Here is a 16,855-nt window from a genome sequence, read left to right as displayed (position 1 = left end):
TGGGAAAGCTGCAGTTTTAAAAAAGGCTAAGCAATTTCAAGAATTTGTGCGAGATTCACCAGGCGTTGACTGTCTCTGAAGTCAGTGATTGAACAACTATTATGCTGTTTAGACATTTCTCTGTTGTCTTCTGAACTGGAGACAATAAGAGAAAAGACTTTACTGGGCAATGGACTGTTAAGAAAAAGGAAACACCAAAAGGAGGGTAGACCCCTAACCCTATCAGGCATTGCTTAGTAAGGTGGCTGTTGTTAACAATGTGGGCTTCCTTAAGAACTCAGATAATTCTCTTTATGTCCTTTTGAACTGAGTTCCTGAGGGACATGAGGTAATTGATGATACTCCAAATTATTGAAATGATCCAGTTTATATCTAGTACTAACAAATCTTGCAATAAATTATTCAAACTTTCATTTATGCCTTTGTTAAATTTCAGGCAGGAGGTTTGTTGTCTTAACTGTGCAGACAATCTAATACCTTCTTAAGGTTAGACAACTATAGACAGAAGTCCTCCCAAAGACCGGAGAGGTTCGCTGTCCATCCCAAACATTTCCCATTATTTAAGGATCTCCGCTTTCGGCAGCTGACAACAAAGAAGATAGCTTTACTAGTAGAGATCCACTGATTCAGATCTTCAGCTTCGGCAGTCTTGCCTCTGCGATGTTGAGTCTGAAGGTAAAATTCCAATATCTTCTTGTGGACAAAGATGCATATTTTCCTTGTGGTTTGTTGTAGACTCTCCAGAAAACCAAATTACCAGTGACAGCGACCAACCATTGAAGAACAAGTGTGAAGAACTGCCTGTTGTACCAACTTGAAAGAAACATTGGCACGGCAAACTGAGGACAGAGAAAACGTCTTGAATGTTTGCTCTCATTCAAGCTATGGCAAATCTCTTGAAGTGTAGAGCATGGAACGTCTTTGTAGACAGCTTTCAGCATCCAGTGGCAGTGTGGCACCCAGAACACTGATTGGTTGGGAGGGCAACCTCCTTATAGAGTCCCCAAACAGGATCCAAACTCAGAGCCAGGAGGAAAAGCTGTGATTGGTCGTCTCTGGCTTCATGACCTCTGTTGGCTCCAGTTGCACCTGTGGTTTAATCACCACTGACACTAAAATGAATGAATCCGTCTCCTGCTCTCCCTCTCTAAGCGCGTTGCCTTGCGTTCATGAGAACACATGATCCAGGCCTGTGAATATTGATGTGTGTGGAGGAAAATAAAAATGCTGCAGCGTTTTGTTCCCCTCCGGAAATGTCTGGGGAGCGACTTTTTGATTAATGGATTTCAGACTGACTGAATGCATGCACTGGAGATCAGGTGGATAGAAAAAGACTGGAAGCTGGACAGAAAACGGTAGAACCTGTAAACATTTATCAGCCTAAAAAGCTGAAGTGCAGGGATCTTTGGAGCCTGATTAATGAGGACTGTAAAGTCCAAAAGCTTGGCTTTGGAAATGCTTCAACTGGATCCAATGGAACTTCTGTAAGGTGGGGAAACTTTAAAGAATCCATTCCAGCCACCTAAAAGCACTTTGTACTCATCTGCAGACTGAAACACCAAAGTCACCTCTTGAAATTATAAGTGCCGATTTAGTCGGCACTTTGTGTACAAAGCTGCAGAATCCCAGACGATCCTCCTGAGGATAAAATGCGTCTTGCCCTCCCCTCTCTTCCCGTTCCCCGACTCTCTCTTTGATCTGCGTCTCTCTTCTCCTCAATCATATCAACAGCAGCATGATGTCAGACCGCAGGAATTTGCTCCAATTTGAGTTGCGTCTGTGCAAATGTGGATGTGCACACGCACCAATGCTTTTTCTTTGCATCTGTGCATGCGGAGAGGAACGAGTGGCACACCTTTTAGGAACGGCGGCGAGCGGGCTCAGATCTGGTGTAGCTGCAGTAAATCTAACGTGGGTCAGTCTCAGGTGCCGTCTGGGAGAGGCTGCTCTGTGAGCGATGGGGCGGAGTGGTGCAGATTTAGGTTGCGAGTCCCCGCAGTCACAGAAAATCTCCCAAACAACAACCTTAAGTGCTTGTTGAAGAGCTCAGACGTGTGGTAAAAACACTCAACGGACATTCAATTCAGACTTTATGAGGGTTTTACGAGTCAATTTCTGGCTGGCAGACCGGCGCTGTGTAAAAACCATTTGAAGGAATGAGCTGTTTGACCTGGTACCATGGTGGTCTCTGCCAGATGAGTCCAAAACGCCAAACGTTTCCAGTAACAGCTTTCGCTTTTGGCTCTGGACGCTGTCTGGATGTTGCATGTGAGGACGAGGTTACGAAAGGAGGGAAGCGAGGTGGTGGTTCTAGTGAACAGATAGCAAAGCAAATGGCAGGACTTTGCTTTAAATAGAAACACAGTGGACCTCTGGCAATTGCTATGATAAACATAATAATATTACGACGATAAATGTGTTAAAAAGAATATAGAAAAGAAAAATCGGTCTCAAATAAAGTGAAGCTACGGAAGTTTTGCAAGTAGCGTTCATCAGTTTCTCTCCAGTATGTTAATATTAATATTATCACTGGTACCAGTTGTAATATTCTTCATCAATTCCTTATGTGACATAGAGACAAAAAAAATAGACATATATTCAGGTTTTTATGAAGAATGTGTATGAGTCATCTCATTTAAAATATTTATTTACACATAAGCATCATGAATGAACTTTATTATTATGGATTTAATGGTGTGTATTAGTCCAGGGTTCAGTTCTGCTAGAAAGCTTTCATTGTCACAGTCTCACATTTTCCAAATGGAACCTCTGATATACATTAACATGATATAATTCATAGTGAGGTGGACAAATATGTTATTCCAAAAGTCCTTTTTATCCTCGCACGCCTCCTGTGAAGTTTAAACTGGTTCCGTATCTTTCTCGTTGTAAAGGCTCCTTGTTGCTGTGATGATATCTTTGTGGTTTCTAAGACTTGCTTTAGTTCTGCTTTTATTATTTATTATTCAAAGTAGGAATTTTGCCAATTGCTTAAAATTAAAATGTCCTTTTTTTTTTAGTATTTCCAAAGCTGAATTTAAATATACGTCTAAAATGTTATACAAACATACAGCGGTTTCCTTTTTTTTTCACAATTATTGTTATTATTATTATTATTTTTTATGGGTAACAGCTGTAACTCAATGAGGTGTTAAGATGTATTTAACTTGAAAACGATTTAAGTAACTTTCAAAATTTTATTGTAACCAATACTGGACACCGCTAATTAAAACATTAGCTGCACATACAAAATAAATATCATATTGGGAAAAGAAAGTTATAAAAATGTGATTTATGCACCTTGCTTAATGTAATTATAATCCCCTAGGCTTCTCTTCATTTGTGTAAATGTTTAACTGTTTTGTATTAATTATATTTCTTTAAAAACAGTTTGGAAATAAGAGGCAAAAAAATGATCTAACTTTATTTATATGAAACAGGGGAAGTATTTACGCTAAATGTTTCCATAGTTGGCAAAAAAAAACCCACTAACGTGCTAATAAAAAAATTGCTATTACCGCATTAGCATATTAGGAAATTAGTGGAAGTGTGCTCACCACTGATAGTAAGGGTGTAGCAGTTTCACTCTTATAACAGCAATTCATTTTTCATCTCTTTTACATAACCAAAAGTAGAAAATGGAAATTGGATTTTTTTGTGTGTGTGTTTGACAGGATATAAATTTATTATTCAATTTTTGACGTCTGTCATCCGTTTTGTAATTGTTTGGTTGGACTAAATAAGACGAGCAAAAAAAAAAAGAAGACACCTCATTTAGTGGCCGCATTAATGACAGTTATGATCATAATAGTGCACAAAGACTGGCATGGAGATGGCATTGGCAGCGGATCAGTTGTGCTCCAAAGAAAGCTGTAGGGAAAGCAAAGAAAGACGGTGATGTTGTGTTGTACGTGTGTCTGGACGTGGAGCTGGAGGACGTGTAGTAGGTCAGAGTGACTGACTATCCTTAACAAAAGGTAAAAAAGTGTCCTGGTACCCAATTTCAAGAAGGAGGATGGTGGAAAAAATACAGGGATAAAGACGATGAGTTATGCCAGAAAGAAACAAGGTAAAAACTCACTGAATTGAGGTAAAGATGATGGAGGATGGAGCCATTTCAACTGATCCTGAGAAATTAGTGGCGACCTCTGACCGGAGTATGGTAGCTCAGAAAGGGTTTGCAGTAAGTGTAAGTGGATGTGGAGAAATCGGACGCATGGAAGCCAAGAGAAGAAGCGAAGAAAGTATTCTGCGAGGAAGTCGTGAGTGGCAGGCGAAAATGAGGCAGAGCAGTGAGAAGGCAGTGAGGTGTGATGTACAGTATCTGGACCACTGTGACCACATTCTTGTTTCAAATGCACAGATGGACACGTGAGGTCAGCTAGGTGCTGCCATTGTGCTATGTTTCGCAGACAACATTGTGCTTAGTGGGAATAAAGGTGAACTCTTACTACTACAATTAGTTATTGATCAGGAGCAGTTAAAAGAAATACAAGACAGTGACGTAAACAATCTGAACAAATTAAATACAAACTAGTAGTACCTAAATCTTTCCTTAACTACATGTCTGCATATAGTCAGTCTTCTTTTTTGGTACAGAAACTCTTGATTTCGTCTAAATCTTCCGGTTGGGTAACAAACGTCTGCTCTCAGTGGTATGCGCTTCCGGCAGGACGTGTGGTTTCCAGAAAGAAAAAATGAAAATGATCACTTAAAGCTGTCATTAGAGTGTATTTTAACACAAGCCACAATGTTTTTCTAAAGTTAACATGCAGCTTTTATGGCTCGACTTTAAAATGAGTAGTTTGTAAAAAAGAAAAAAAGCAGCGCGTCAACAAAACGACGTTCTGAAGACGAGTCCTTTTCAAACGTCAGCAGCCGGTGCAGGTCCTGAACCCTTTCGCTCTGATTGTGCAACTCCCATCATCCGTTCTTATTAATCCTGTCTTTGTGTTTGCTCATGACTTTGCTTTGACAGGTTCTTTTCGGAATTCTGTTTTCATAACCTGAGCAGCCAGGTTCTGTTGCATAAGATCAGACAACCTGTTCTCCATAACGTCACCTTTTGGCACAGACTCCTCCCTCTTGATAAAACACCGTCAGAGTTTATTCAGGGTGCTCCCAAATTGGTTGGAAAGGGGGATTAGTGAGAGTAGAAAGCACGGTTAAGTCACCTTTGGACAGTTTTATACAAGTCACACACTAACTCATGCTGTTATTGTAAAGACTTAAGCAGATGGAAACCATGATAAATAATTATTACAGGTAGAAACAAGATATCTGTGTAATGAAGTGACTTCATCTTGTATACATGTTTAATATGATTTGTGATGATTTCCTCAGGGATTGTCATTGAGAGAGACGGAGGTTCGATCTCTGATAAATCTTACATTTCTATTCATAAACGGTAGAGATGTGAAGCCTTCAGATGAGAGAGTTTTAATGGGCTGGGAGTTTTGACGTGACGCCGTCTGTCAATCAATCCAGTGGACTTGTCAGCAACTGACGGTCACAGTTTGTCACAAAATCAAATTTCTTTACCTGGAGGAACTGAATCTCCGACATAGTGTCGGGTTTATCGTCCCAAATGCGGTCGTGGAGATTTGGTGAAAAGTATTTGGGGAAAAAAATAGTTAAACGTCGTCAAAGAGGGACCTGCACTTGGAGCATTTATTCCATTTCCGAAAACGAAACGGAGTCTGGAAAAATGTAAAAGATGGATAAATACCTGGGGTTGACTTCATGGACACCTGAATACAGCAGCGATTGATGATATAACTCGTGTCGTCATTACATCTCTGGTTAAATCAAAGCTCAATGGATATTGTTGGGTCCGAAACAATAACTGAGCTGTGGCTACAAATGGGTAGTTTCTCTGTAAAGCAGTAACTTTTCAGGCAAGTGGTGTAAAAATTCACACACAGCCAGACATGGAGGAAGGAGCCATAGCAGAAAACATGACTTTTCACATGTCTGGAAGATAAAAATAATAATAATAATAATAACAATGATGAAATGGATGACAATTCTTTGGATGACAGGTTCCACAAAATATGTCTGAGTGAGACAGATTAGTGTCATGATTTGAGTTTTTCTGTGTGTTTATTTTACGTTTCTGTGTCTCCGTGTTGTCTTGTCTTCCCCTTGATTGTTCCCAGGTGTGTCCCGTTCCTCCTGTGTCTTTAATGTCACCTCTGTTTCTGTGTCTTTGTCGGGTCCTTGTCGAATTTGTCTAACCTGTCGCGCTGCCCTGCTGTCCATCCGCGTACCAGTCGCTACCAGCGTTGAGCCTTAGCCCTCCACTCAGCTGTGCTGCCTGCCTGGGGTTTTTTGGATTGTTGGACTTTGCATTTTGTTCTGTATCGATATTAAAATCGCCATTTCACTTCCTAAACCCGGGTCCTCTGCGTCAGCCTCACCGCTCACGCCGCACTTCTCGACAATTAGTGCAGGACCTCTGAAACATGCAATAAAAACAAAATGATGGAACATAAAATATTCTGTCCTGCAGTTAGATAACAAAAAATAAAAAAATAAATACAAAATTTCAACAGAGAGCAGAAAAACATCAAGTAATCAAAGGGAAATTGAAGATAAAGCAAATGTAAAGAATCCCATCTTTAAAATTCCTTCATGTGCTTGTATATAATTCGTTAATTTATTTGCCTATTCCTCAGACTGTTTGACATTAAAACCTATTTCTCTGAATAACTTTACGGACCAGATCTACGACTCTTCCTTACATTCTTGTTGGCTGATGAGGCAAAAATGCCTCAACTGATACCTCAGCTTACCTTCTTTACCTTCACCGTGTTTGTTTGTCGGAGGTGACGATGAGCTTCCTGAGCTTTCTTGTCTTTCTGATTTTGAAGAGGCTTCTGGACTCACACATGAAACAGGAAGCCTTTGAGTACAGATGGTAGCTAAGTAACCGTGATTTCAGGATTAATATTCACTCACTCATAACTCTGAAGCATGCGTAAACACAAACACGTATTGTTTTCTGTCTCGTCGTGAAGAGGAAGTTCTGGCAGGAAGCTGTAAACAGGATCTGCTTGAACCCCGTCAGAGCTTTCTCACTTCATAATTATTTAGATTTAGACTCTGTCGGTGTGAAATTGCTAACAGATGATACAATTTCATAAAACGTAACAGAAATCTGGTTGGATCCAATCACAGAGCAATCAACTCAACTCGGCCTGATCGGAATTAACAACTGATCTGCTTCTTTCACATTAGAGAAAACAATGTTCCGGATGAAAATATCTGTAATGACTTTATGTTATGTTAATGTTGGTAATTTAGTACTGTGAGTGTAATTTAGACATCTACTTTATTCAGGTCTTCAAAGGGAAAGTTTCTGAGAGGGATCAGAGCATGTTGATACTGACAAAGTGAAACAAGAGGCCTTCAAATTGGGATATAAATCATCAGAGTTGGACGGCGTTTTCCACTTCAATCAGATTTCCTCCAAGTTTCCCTTAAAAGTAATAATAACAATCGCAAAAAATGAAAAATAAAAAAATCAGAACCGTGACGCAGCAGAAATACGGCGCTGAGCTCCAAAGTCATTTATTCAAGATCCCGCCACAGCAGCGCGGGGCCGAGCTGAAGAGATCCCCATGTCCCCTCAAGTGAACCTTTTTATGAGCTATGCGGTGCATTTCGGATCCATCTGGGAGATTTTACAGATATGCGATACTGAAACATGCAGGAATCCCAGCGGGCCTAAATCACACATCTGTGACCCCCCCCACCCGATTTGTTGCAGGGTTTTAATCTGCACACTCTCGCTCGAAACAACCAAAGGTATCTTTGTGTTAGGGCAAACATCTGCTTGTTTTGTTGCATCAGTGGCGTGTCTAACATGTCATGGATGACTCCGATGACTCCCACGACGAACTGTACGCCGTCCTCAGACTTACAAGCACACACACCTACACACGCCCTCTCTGAGGAGTTCTGTGCTTTGCCTGTAGCCCAGATCTCTTGAGTAATCCAAAGCGGAGCTTGTCTTGGACGGGAGGCAATTACCTCAGCCCTGAATCATGTGGCGCCTCGCCGAGAGTGTGCACAATGCAATCAGCCAGCCATCTTTCTTCCTCATAAACTGTCAGAGGGCCTCACACACACACACACACACACGCACACACACACACACACACACACCCAGGCTGGACGCTGGGCGTCCGCGTCTCCAACGCGCCGCCGAGTTAAAACTGCCGCTGCAACCTTTTTTTTTTTTCCTGGTTTGTTCCCATTATTGCTTTTGATTTCTTTCCTCAAACAACTAAACATTGGGGGAAAAAACGCAGACAAAAAGCAAAGATGGTAAACTGCAGATGTGACTTTGTTTTGATCTTTATTGCATGCCAGTCTTGTTCTGTACTGCCTCATAGACGACGGTGATGATGATGATGATGATGATGATGTAATGGTTTCAAGGAGATTATTTCATGCAGCGAACGCGTCTCAGCCTGCCTGTGTTTCGCTCTCTCTGCTGGATGTGTTTACCTCAGCTCAGTGTGAACCTCGAGTCGGTAATAAACGACTTGGCAAAGCAGCTGGTAGTTTCTTTTCCCTGTGAGAGCAGAGCTCACGGTGTTTATCTGCTTGCCTCGGACCCATTCATCTCGGCGAGTTGTTCCTGCACTCTCCAAGCAGAAACGCATTTTTATTTATAGCCCATAAAACTTCTACGCCGATGTTTAGCGACCGCACTTTGAATCCCACCCACAACCTGAGGTCTTAAGCACTTTTTTGAACATTTCTTGTTTTAGTTGCACCACATTTTCATAATGATACTAAGACTCGTGTTGGAATTTCAGTAGCATCAGTCTTGCAGCGAGCATGAAGAGGCCTCTGACTGAAGGTTGTTGCTGTCTGTCAGCTCAACAACCAGACAGCAGAAACCATCTCCCACAGTGACAAGTTTTGGAGGTTAAGATTGCGACGATAAGCTTTACTGGATGACAAATTGTCCCAGAAATGATTGGAATAAATGTAAATTTTGTCATTTTGAGACCATTTCCAACTAATGTAATAAGAATGGCGTACTATATATCAAAGATCAAAAGAAAAGCCTTTCATTTCTAAAGAATATTTAACGCTAGCGCTGGAGAACACCTTAAATGTATTTGAATTTCAATGTTGTGTTCATCAACAGGTGGAAGAAGATGCGTTCCCGTAGCAACAGCCTAGAAGACGTAGCAAAGGTCGAGAAGCAGCAGAACATGGACCCGCGCAAGCGATCCGCAGAGGGAGACGAGCCCCCGGGCAGAGCGGAACGCCGCGGTAGGCGCCGAGAGCCGCCTGACAACACTGGGACCATCGAACGGAACAACAAGATGGCTAAAAGCGGCGCCGGCGGCAGCAGCGCTGGTGGAAGACCCAACGGCAGCAGCAGCAGCGCTGCGAGGGCCGGCCGACGGGAGAAGGGCAGGGACCTCTCCCGGGACGACCTGGTGTTTCTCCTGAGTTTGCTGGAAGGAGAGCTACAGGTGATTTCAAATGCACAGGCACAGCTGCCAATTCATATCAAGCCGAGCATCTTGCAGACATGGCACTGACCCCAGTCGGACAGAAGGGTCAAGCATCCGGGCTTAGTGGGCTTAGTGGGTGGTGGTCAAGGATAGCCAGTGTTAATGGACAGCTAACAGCTGAACCCACTTCTTGTCATTCCAGCATCAGATCCAGGAATCCCCTGGCAGGTTTCAGGAGACATGAAGAGTCTATTAATGAGGTTGAATAAGCTGGAACCGATTCATTCATTACTGTAGAGGTAATGTACCTGGGAGAACTAACGGGCCCCAAAAGTAGGGTGTGGAAGTTTGTGGTCAAAACTTCAAATTTATTTATGTTATTTATTAATAAAGTTGCTTTAACAGCCTGATATTTTGATCATCTACAGTTAGATTAGATCCACAGTTCTGGTCAGATGTTTTCAGGAGTCCTACAACCCCTGCTGATGTTTCTTGATCAGTAAGTTCCACCTGAACCGAACACTTTCTGCAGCCTCCAACGAGCTGCTGGCATCATTCTGCTGGGATGTTTGGCTTTTTTTTTTCTCTCAAATTTAAGAGTTTGCTTAAATTTGTTGGCATTTTTGGCACAAACCTGGTTTTTGAGCCTCACTCCACCAAGAACTACTGAAGGAAACGACACAAAAACTTCAGAAGAAGACACTGAGCATAAACGTCCTTCTTCAGCAAATGGATACAAAAATTGAGTAGTGTTGGATTTTAGGATTTCTTTTTTGTCTTCGGCAAAAAAAACGACAAAAAAAGCAAACCATGGCGGACCAGAGGTGGCTTTTGTTTCTTTCCGAGTTTATTTAACACATTCACACCTCCTCAAACAAACCAGACTGTCTAGACAAACAAACTGGATTTGGATTAAGGTGAACAAAACAGGGCTGGTGTGAATGCATCCTTAATATGCATTAATACACACATTAGAAACTATTTTAGCATTACCTCAGAAGCTAGCGCCTTCCTCACCTCTAATCTTAGGGATACTGCCAATCAGCAGTAAGGGAAATGAATGATTGGCTGTTTTGCAACAACAGCTAATAGTGTTTTAAGTCGCATTGCGCTGTGGTATTTCAGCTACTAAAGCTGCATTTTCTTTTGAATATCTTGGATATGTTCTACAAAAATCTGACATATTTTCCATGAATAACTTGGTGTTACATTTCACAGAAAAACCTGCAAACAGATCAATATGAGGGTTCACAGCACATCCATAACGTCCGCTGAAAATATGCTATATATACTTTGTGTAACCCATTAAACTATCATTATAGTTATGTGTCCAACTTTATGTAGGCCTCATGTTGATATTCTACATATGAACTTCTAATAGGGATTACGTCTCCTGTTGCTGGATGTGGATTCTCATGATGTGGATGTGAAGTTTCATCCCGTAAAGCATAGTTTGGTCTGACCGCAATCACTCTCTGCTCCATCACAGGCCAGGGATGAGGTGATCACGGTCCTAAAGGCAGAGAAAATCGACTTGGCGCTGCTGGAAGCCAAGTATGGGTTTGTCACACCGCAGAAAGTCCTACAGGCCCTGCAGAGAGACGCCATCCAGGGAAAGTCGGACGTCTTCCAGGAAGACATCTACGAGAAACCCATGGCAGAGGTAATGGCAGTTTACAGTCCAGAATCTCAACCAATGTGGCAATAATGGCTGCCAAATGACTGCCATATGGTTGGAGAGGCAGACGTTCCCAGATGTTCTCTGTTAACCCAACACAGCTCGATAAGCTGGTGGAGAAGCAGCGGGAGACCCACCGGCGGATGCTGGAGCAGCTGCTGATGGTGGAGCAGGCCCACAAGCAGGCTCTGTACAAGCTGGAGGACGAGAAGAGGAACCACGGAGAGTTCATGAGGAAGAGCGACGAGTTCACCAACCTGCTGGAGCAGGAGCGCGAGAGGTCAGCGGGGGAACTGGTTTGCAGTGTTTCCAAAGGCGGTTGCATGTGAAGAGCTGTGTATGAAAATCGTCCTGATTCATGCAACACGTTTAGTATCCAGCGGAAGCCACTGTTACAGTGGAAGCATGTTGCAGCATCATTATGACCATCTCGGCGGTTTCAGCATTCATAGTGACAGCACGGTCTGTTTCCTGTGGAGGCTTGAGATGAAACCATCTTTTAAGTGGACATATGCTTTTAAATTCTCCCTTTTCATATGTAAATCATTCACTTACGGTCTGTATAAAGTAGAGGTGCAGTGCTTTAGTCTGGATTTCTCATTATTGTACCTCCGCAGACGCTCGTTCGGCTGTGTTCTGAGGCGTTTTAAAGCAACTGGTTTCGTTGCCGTCTTTTTAAATGTGGATGAGATATTTCACGCCCCGCCCTCCTCCAGGTCACAGAGTGTTCCACTCCACCACATTCGGCCATTTTTGTAGTTTGATAGCAGCAATATGATTATCTACCAGCAAGAAAACTGTTTATTCCAGAGTTTATGAAAGATGTCAACAATGGAAGATTTGTCCGTCCATCCTTCCATGTTGGAGCCAAAGTCTGACCCAGAGCAGGAAAGACGACCAACCTGCAGAACTATGCATTCACATGAATAGCATCACAATGATGCTGTTACTTTATTTACACCTTCACCATCAATACCAGCTATGTAAGGAGTCCTGTGCATTAACGCACTCTAAAACTGAACATTTTCACTTGTCTACTTGCATAACTGAGCTATCGCTACAAAATCGCAGCGAGGACAAAAGAAGTGGCAGATTCACAGAACTGATGAGCCTGAAGTCATGGCCCTGTTTAGCAGCTCCGCAGAAAAATGTGGTGACGTCATAAATGCAAGAGAGAAAAATGAACAGTCTGAAAAATAGAACCCAAAATTTCGTAACCAGGTTGCTGTGTATTGCAGACTTCTGCCCAGGTCCCTCTTGAAGATGAGATCTAGATCTTAATGGGGTTTACCTGGTTAAATAAAGGAAATTTTTAAAAAAAGAACTTAGTTGTCTACGCAGCACTGGGAGAGAATAAAAAAAATTACATTTTTTGCACTCCTAGACACTCAAAGTACACAAAAAATGTATTTAAGGGCTAAAAAAGTGGATTTTGTGTGACATGTCCCCTTTAACACGTCGTTAGTCATCCACTAAGAGTTGCTGAGATTCCTCTGACTCTAGAACCGTCGCAATCTAATGAGCTGGTGGATTCTCCCATTAAATCAATGTATTCTTTTTGGAAAACCGAGGGAAATTCCCTCTTTAAAAGTCATTACTGCTCATTCCCATGACCAGGAGCAGGTCCTTCACCTTTTATTGAAGAAATCTGAAGCCGACCGAGAGTTGTTCCTGGACACGAGCCAGTCTGTCAGGGTGGACGAGTTTTTGACAGATAATTTAGGGTTTGAAGCTTAAATACACAACTAGGTTTTTACATTCACAGCTCTGTTTTATAGTGGCACTGTGAATATTTCAGAAGCAGAGTGAATTACCAGACTTGTTGGAAAGCTAAACCCGGCATGTCAGCGCCGGCGAGGCTCAGGCAGCAGCAGCGGCTCAGGGCGAAGGACACTTGAAGATGAAATTGTTGTTCCTGTGGTTTTACAATGTGCTATGACGCAACTCTCCAAACTAACAGGGATGATACGGCTACAGTGTTGATCGCGCTGCTTCATAATCCATAATCCACTCTTTGTGATCTCAACCATAACCTATAACTTCTGTGTCTGATGAGAACCAATAAACGCGACGGTGAACATGATTCATCTGGAGCGAAAAATGATATTTATATTAAGTTTAGATTACTGGAAAGTCAAAAGATCTTCTCTCTTTTTTTTTTTTACTTTCAAGTTTATTTGAGAAAATAAACTAAATATAATTCCGCCATTTCTGACTAAGATGTAGAGGCGAACCAGGGAGGATCCCTGAGGTCCACCACCTTAAAATGCTGAAAATGTTCTGCTTCTGTTTACGTTTGTTTCAAAGTAAGCAGAGCAAAGAGGCGCCATGCTGAGAGCAGGATTTAACGCTTACTTTGTTAACCTGCTGGAAGGAATCACTACTGTTCACTTTGCTTTGGATCATTTATATATTATGACTCTTTTTCTTTCTCCAACTGACCGACCTCTTCAGAGGAACCGCTAAAAAGCTTGTAAACTCTCAGCAGCAGAAACAAGGGGGGGCGGGGGGGGGGTTCTCCTCCGATTAACTGTGGATGAAGCGGGAGTCCACGAGCGATGAGCTCACCGCCAGCCGGGTTCTGCAGGAGCAGCAGGGGTGTGAGAGCAGAGCGGCGTCCTAACCATCAGCAGATGTTAGCTCAAACATGACTTCAGCTCACAGATATACACGCAGGCCTTCGGATCGCCTTTGTTCTTTCCAGCAGAGGGCAGGGAGCACATTTTACGACCATGTGCTCCCTCTGGGGAAAAAAAAAACAACCCAAACTGCTATCTTTGCACGACGCTTCCAGATGACCCAAACCGGAAGCAAACATGAAAACCCCAAACTCCTGTCATGTTCAATATACGGTCAGTGAAATACATGTGGCGTCCTTGTGCTTGAAGACAGTCACATCTGATGTTATTGTAACCGAAGACGGATCAAATCTACAACGTTAGCAGCTTCAGGGATTTCATGCCAAAGTTTAACAAAGGTTTCATTTAGGATGTTTCCCACCTGATTAGTCCAGGAGGTTCGGTTTGATTGGAGACCAAAACTGCAACATTCATTTAGCTGCTGCGGTTCTCTTAGGTAAACCAAGCAAGCCTTTGAAAAACCTGTTTACACACTCGCCTGTGGGGGGCGCTGCATCAAGAACCAATGAAGGAAATGACTCAAAACCTCTGAAGAAGACATTGAGCGCAACTTCCTTCTTCACCAAATGTAAACCAAAGTAGAGTGGTGTCAGATTTTAGCGGTTGGAGGATTTCTCTTCTGTCTTTGACAAAAAAAAAAACCCACAAAACCCTCTAGCTCTAGACTTACGAGTGTTTTGGTTGTGTTCACCCATAATGCCCTGCATTTTAGCCCTCTTCCTGCTTTACACTTAGCATTGACATACTGTATATATTCAAACCCCTCAGAGTTCACTTCAACCAAACCCAGACCCAGATTTATACGCGTTTGCAGAGTTTGCTCTTTGGTCCATATCAGAGTTTGATTACACGTTCAGACCTCTCCAAACGAACCTTTCTAACAAACAGACTGGAGTTTGATTAAAGTGTAAATATAACCAAAATAAGTGCTAATCTAGCGTTAGCCTTAGAAATGTCTCGTGGTCCTTAGCCAAAGACAAAAGAGGAATCCTCCAATCGTTACAATTTAACGCCACTATTTTAGTTTACATCTTATGAAGAAGGAAGTTGTGTTCAGTGTCTTCTTGGGAGGTTTTTATGTTGTTTCCTTCTGTGGTCCCTTGGTGTAGCGCCCCCACAAGCGAGGAGGGGAACAGGTTTCTCAAATGGCTTGGATCGTTTGAAGTGCAGCAGCTGGAAATGGAGCAAATGTTACCATTTTTGTCCTCAATCAAACTGAGTCCGCCAGGACTATCAGGTGGGAAAACAAAACTCCTGGTTTTCCAAAGCTGTCCTTTCATCTACCAGAGTATGATTAAAAATACCACATATCTAGCACTGCAAATACTTTTTCAAGGCACACTGAGTTGGCAAATAATTTAAGACATGGAAAAAAAAAATCTGTGTTTTATTAGGTTTTTTAAAATGCTTGATCTTCTTGACCTTTACACATTACGACAGTTGAAACGAGAAAGACTTGCTGGTGAAATTCTCAAAACCGAGACTTTGTGAAGTTTCACACGGTGCAGCTGGCTTTTATGAGGCATAAATAAAGATAACAAGTGCGCTGACGTCATTTATTACCACATTAATTGATTATTAACATTACTGAGGGCTCCTTTAATGCATACAAAACCACAGTAGCTGCATGCAAGGAAACACAATGCTCTGCTCCGTCTGTATCATTTACAGGCCTGGCAGCATAGGTTCATGCCATCTGGTTGACTTAATGTGCAGTCAGCCTTACGTCATGCCTGCAGAGCAGATTGAGAGAATTGCTTGACTATGCTCTCATCTTCATCGTTGTCACAGAGACGCTTATTATCCAGGCCTACCTTCCAATTTGGAGTCTTTTTTTTTTACAAGCTGGGTTTTTCTTCTACACCGATGATTGGCGTTCATGCCCGTGCAGGTCTGTCTCAGAGGTAGGTGGCTGAGCTCTGCACGGAGCAGGAAGAGAAAAAGAAGTTGTAGGAGGTCGTGCCAAGCCGAAACAGGACCTAGTAGGATTGTCTGGTTTGATCTCCACCCTGAAACCAGCCGGGTGAGGACACCAGTCCACCTCGTCCCAGTAAAGCCTCCCAACAGAAACGCTCCAGCAAAAAAAGAAAAAATCTCTCGACATGCAGCGTCTCAAACGTTTCTACCCAAGATTTGGCTCAGCCTTCAAAATGACGGACATGAGTGAAAGGTGTCTGTTACAGATTGTATCAAACAGACATTTCCTTTTACGGGAGGGAAAGTCGTTCCTCGGGCTATGAGTGACGTTTCTTACATATTTGCTGTCTGACGCCGTGAAGATCCACTTGTGAGGGCTGATGTTGAAGTCAGTGGTCGCACAGATATGGCACATTCAACAACAGCCATAAAACACACACACACACACACACACACACACACGCCGCCTTGTCTGCATGATTTCCTCATATCCAGCAGGTTTCCTACGCTGCGCTGGAAGAAGTGTGGTGTTTGGTTTTCGGTTTTCCAGACTGAGAAACTATAGGATCCAGAATTTAGAATCAGAATTTCTTTTGTTGTCCTTGTGCACGAAAGAAAGCGCAATGAAATTTAAAAAACAGCAACTCGATAATACTAACTAATATATCTCAATAAAAAAATATAGCAGAAACACACGGATGTTATGGAGAAATAAATAAATAAATGAACGATGTGTTCAGGGCAACAACAGCTCTTGGGTAGAAACTATTTTTAAGTATGTTTGTTCTTGACTTTTTTGCCCTGAAACATAATAAATCAATCAATTGATCAATTCTTCTGTAACCCAAAAGATTTTTCAAAGTGCATTTCTAAACGGACTTGTTGCTACCGGCTGAGTACAGAAGAGTTTAACTGCCAGAGTTTGGAAGTAAATTCAGGAGCCGTATCTGTAACCGTATCGGTTAGAGATGTCGGGTATTATGTCTCGTGAAAAACGAGAAACGTTTCTCCGTTTTAACGCAGGGCCGTGCAGAGACCTTTGGAGGGGCAGGGGCTCAAAGTTAAAAAAGGGGCACATTGAACACGATCTTAAAACACCGAACAACAACAACATAGCAACAACCCATATTAATCAAGAA

General features: G+C 42.3%; 1 protein-coding gene across 2 annotated transcripts in view; it reads left to right on the top strand.

Moving 5' to 3' along the window:
• LOC102217042 (filamin A-interacting protein 1-like) overlaps positions 1-16,855 on the top strand; it is a 66,968-nt gene that overhangs the window by 14,747 nt on the left and 35,366 nt on the right. For both annotated transcript variants that reach the window (XM_023329611.1, XM_023329612.1), the window contains exons 2-4: positions 9,167-9,500; positions 10,972-11,145; positions 11,262-11,440. In XM_023329611.1, the coding sequence (XP_023185379.1) occupies positions 9,177-9,500; positions 10,972-11,145; positions 11,262-11,440 (677 nt within the window). In that variant the 5' untranslated portion in view covers positions 9,167-9,176. The remainder of the gene's footprint in view (positions 1-9,166; positions 9,501-10,971; positions 11,146-11,261; positions 11,441-16,855) is intronic.

Source organism: Xiphophorus maculatus, chromosome 24, assembly GCF_002775205.1.
Source record: "Xiphophorus maculatus strain JP 163 A chromosome 24, X_maculatus-5.0-male, whole genome shotgun sequence".
NCBI lineage: Eukaryota > Metazoa > Chordata > Actinopteri > Cyprinodontiformes > Poeciliidae > Xiphophorus > Xiphophorus maculatus.
The sequence above is the reverse complement of the archived record's forward strand: the minus strand, read 5'-3'. Positions and strand labels throughout refer to the sequence as shown.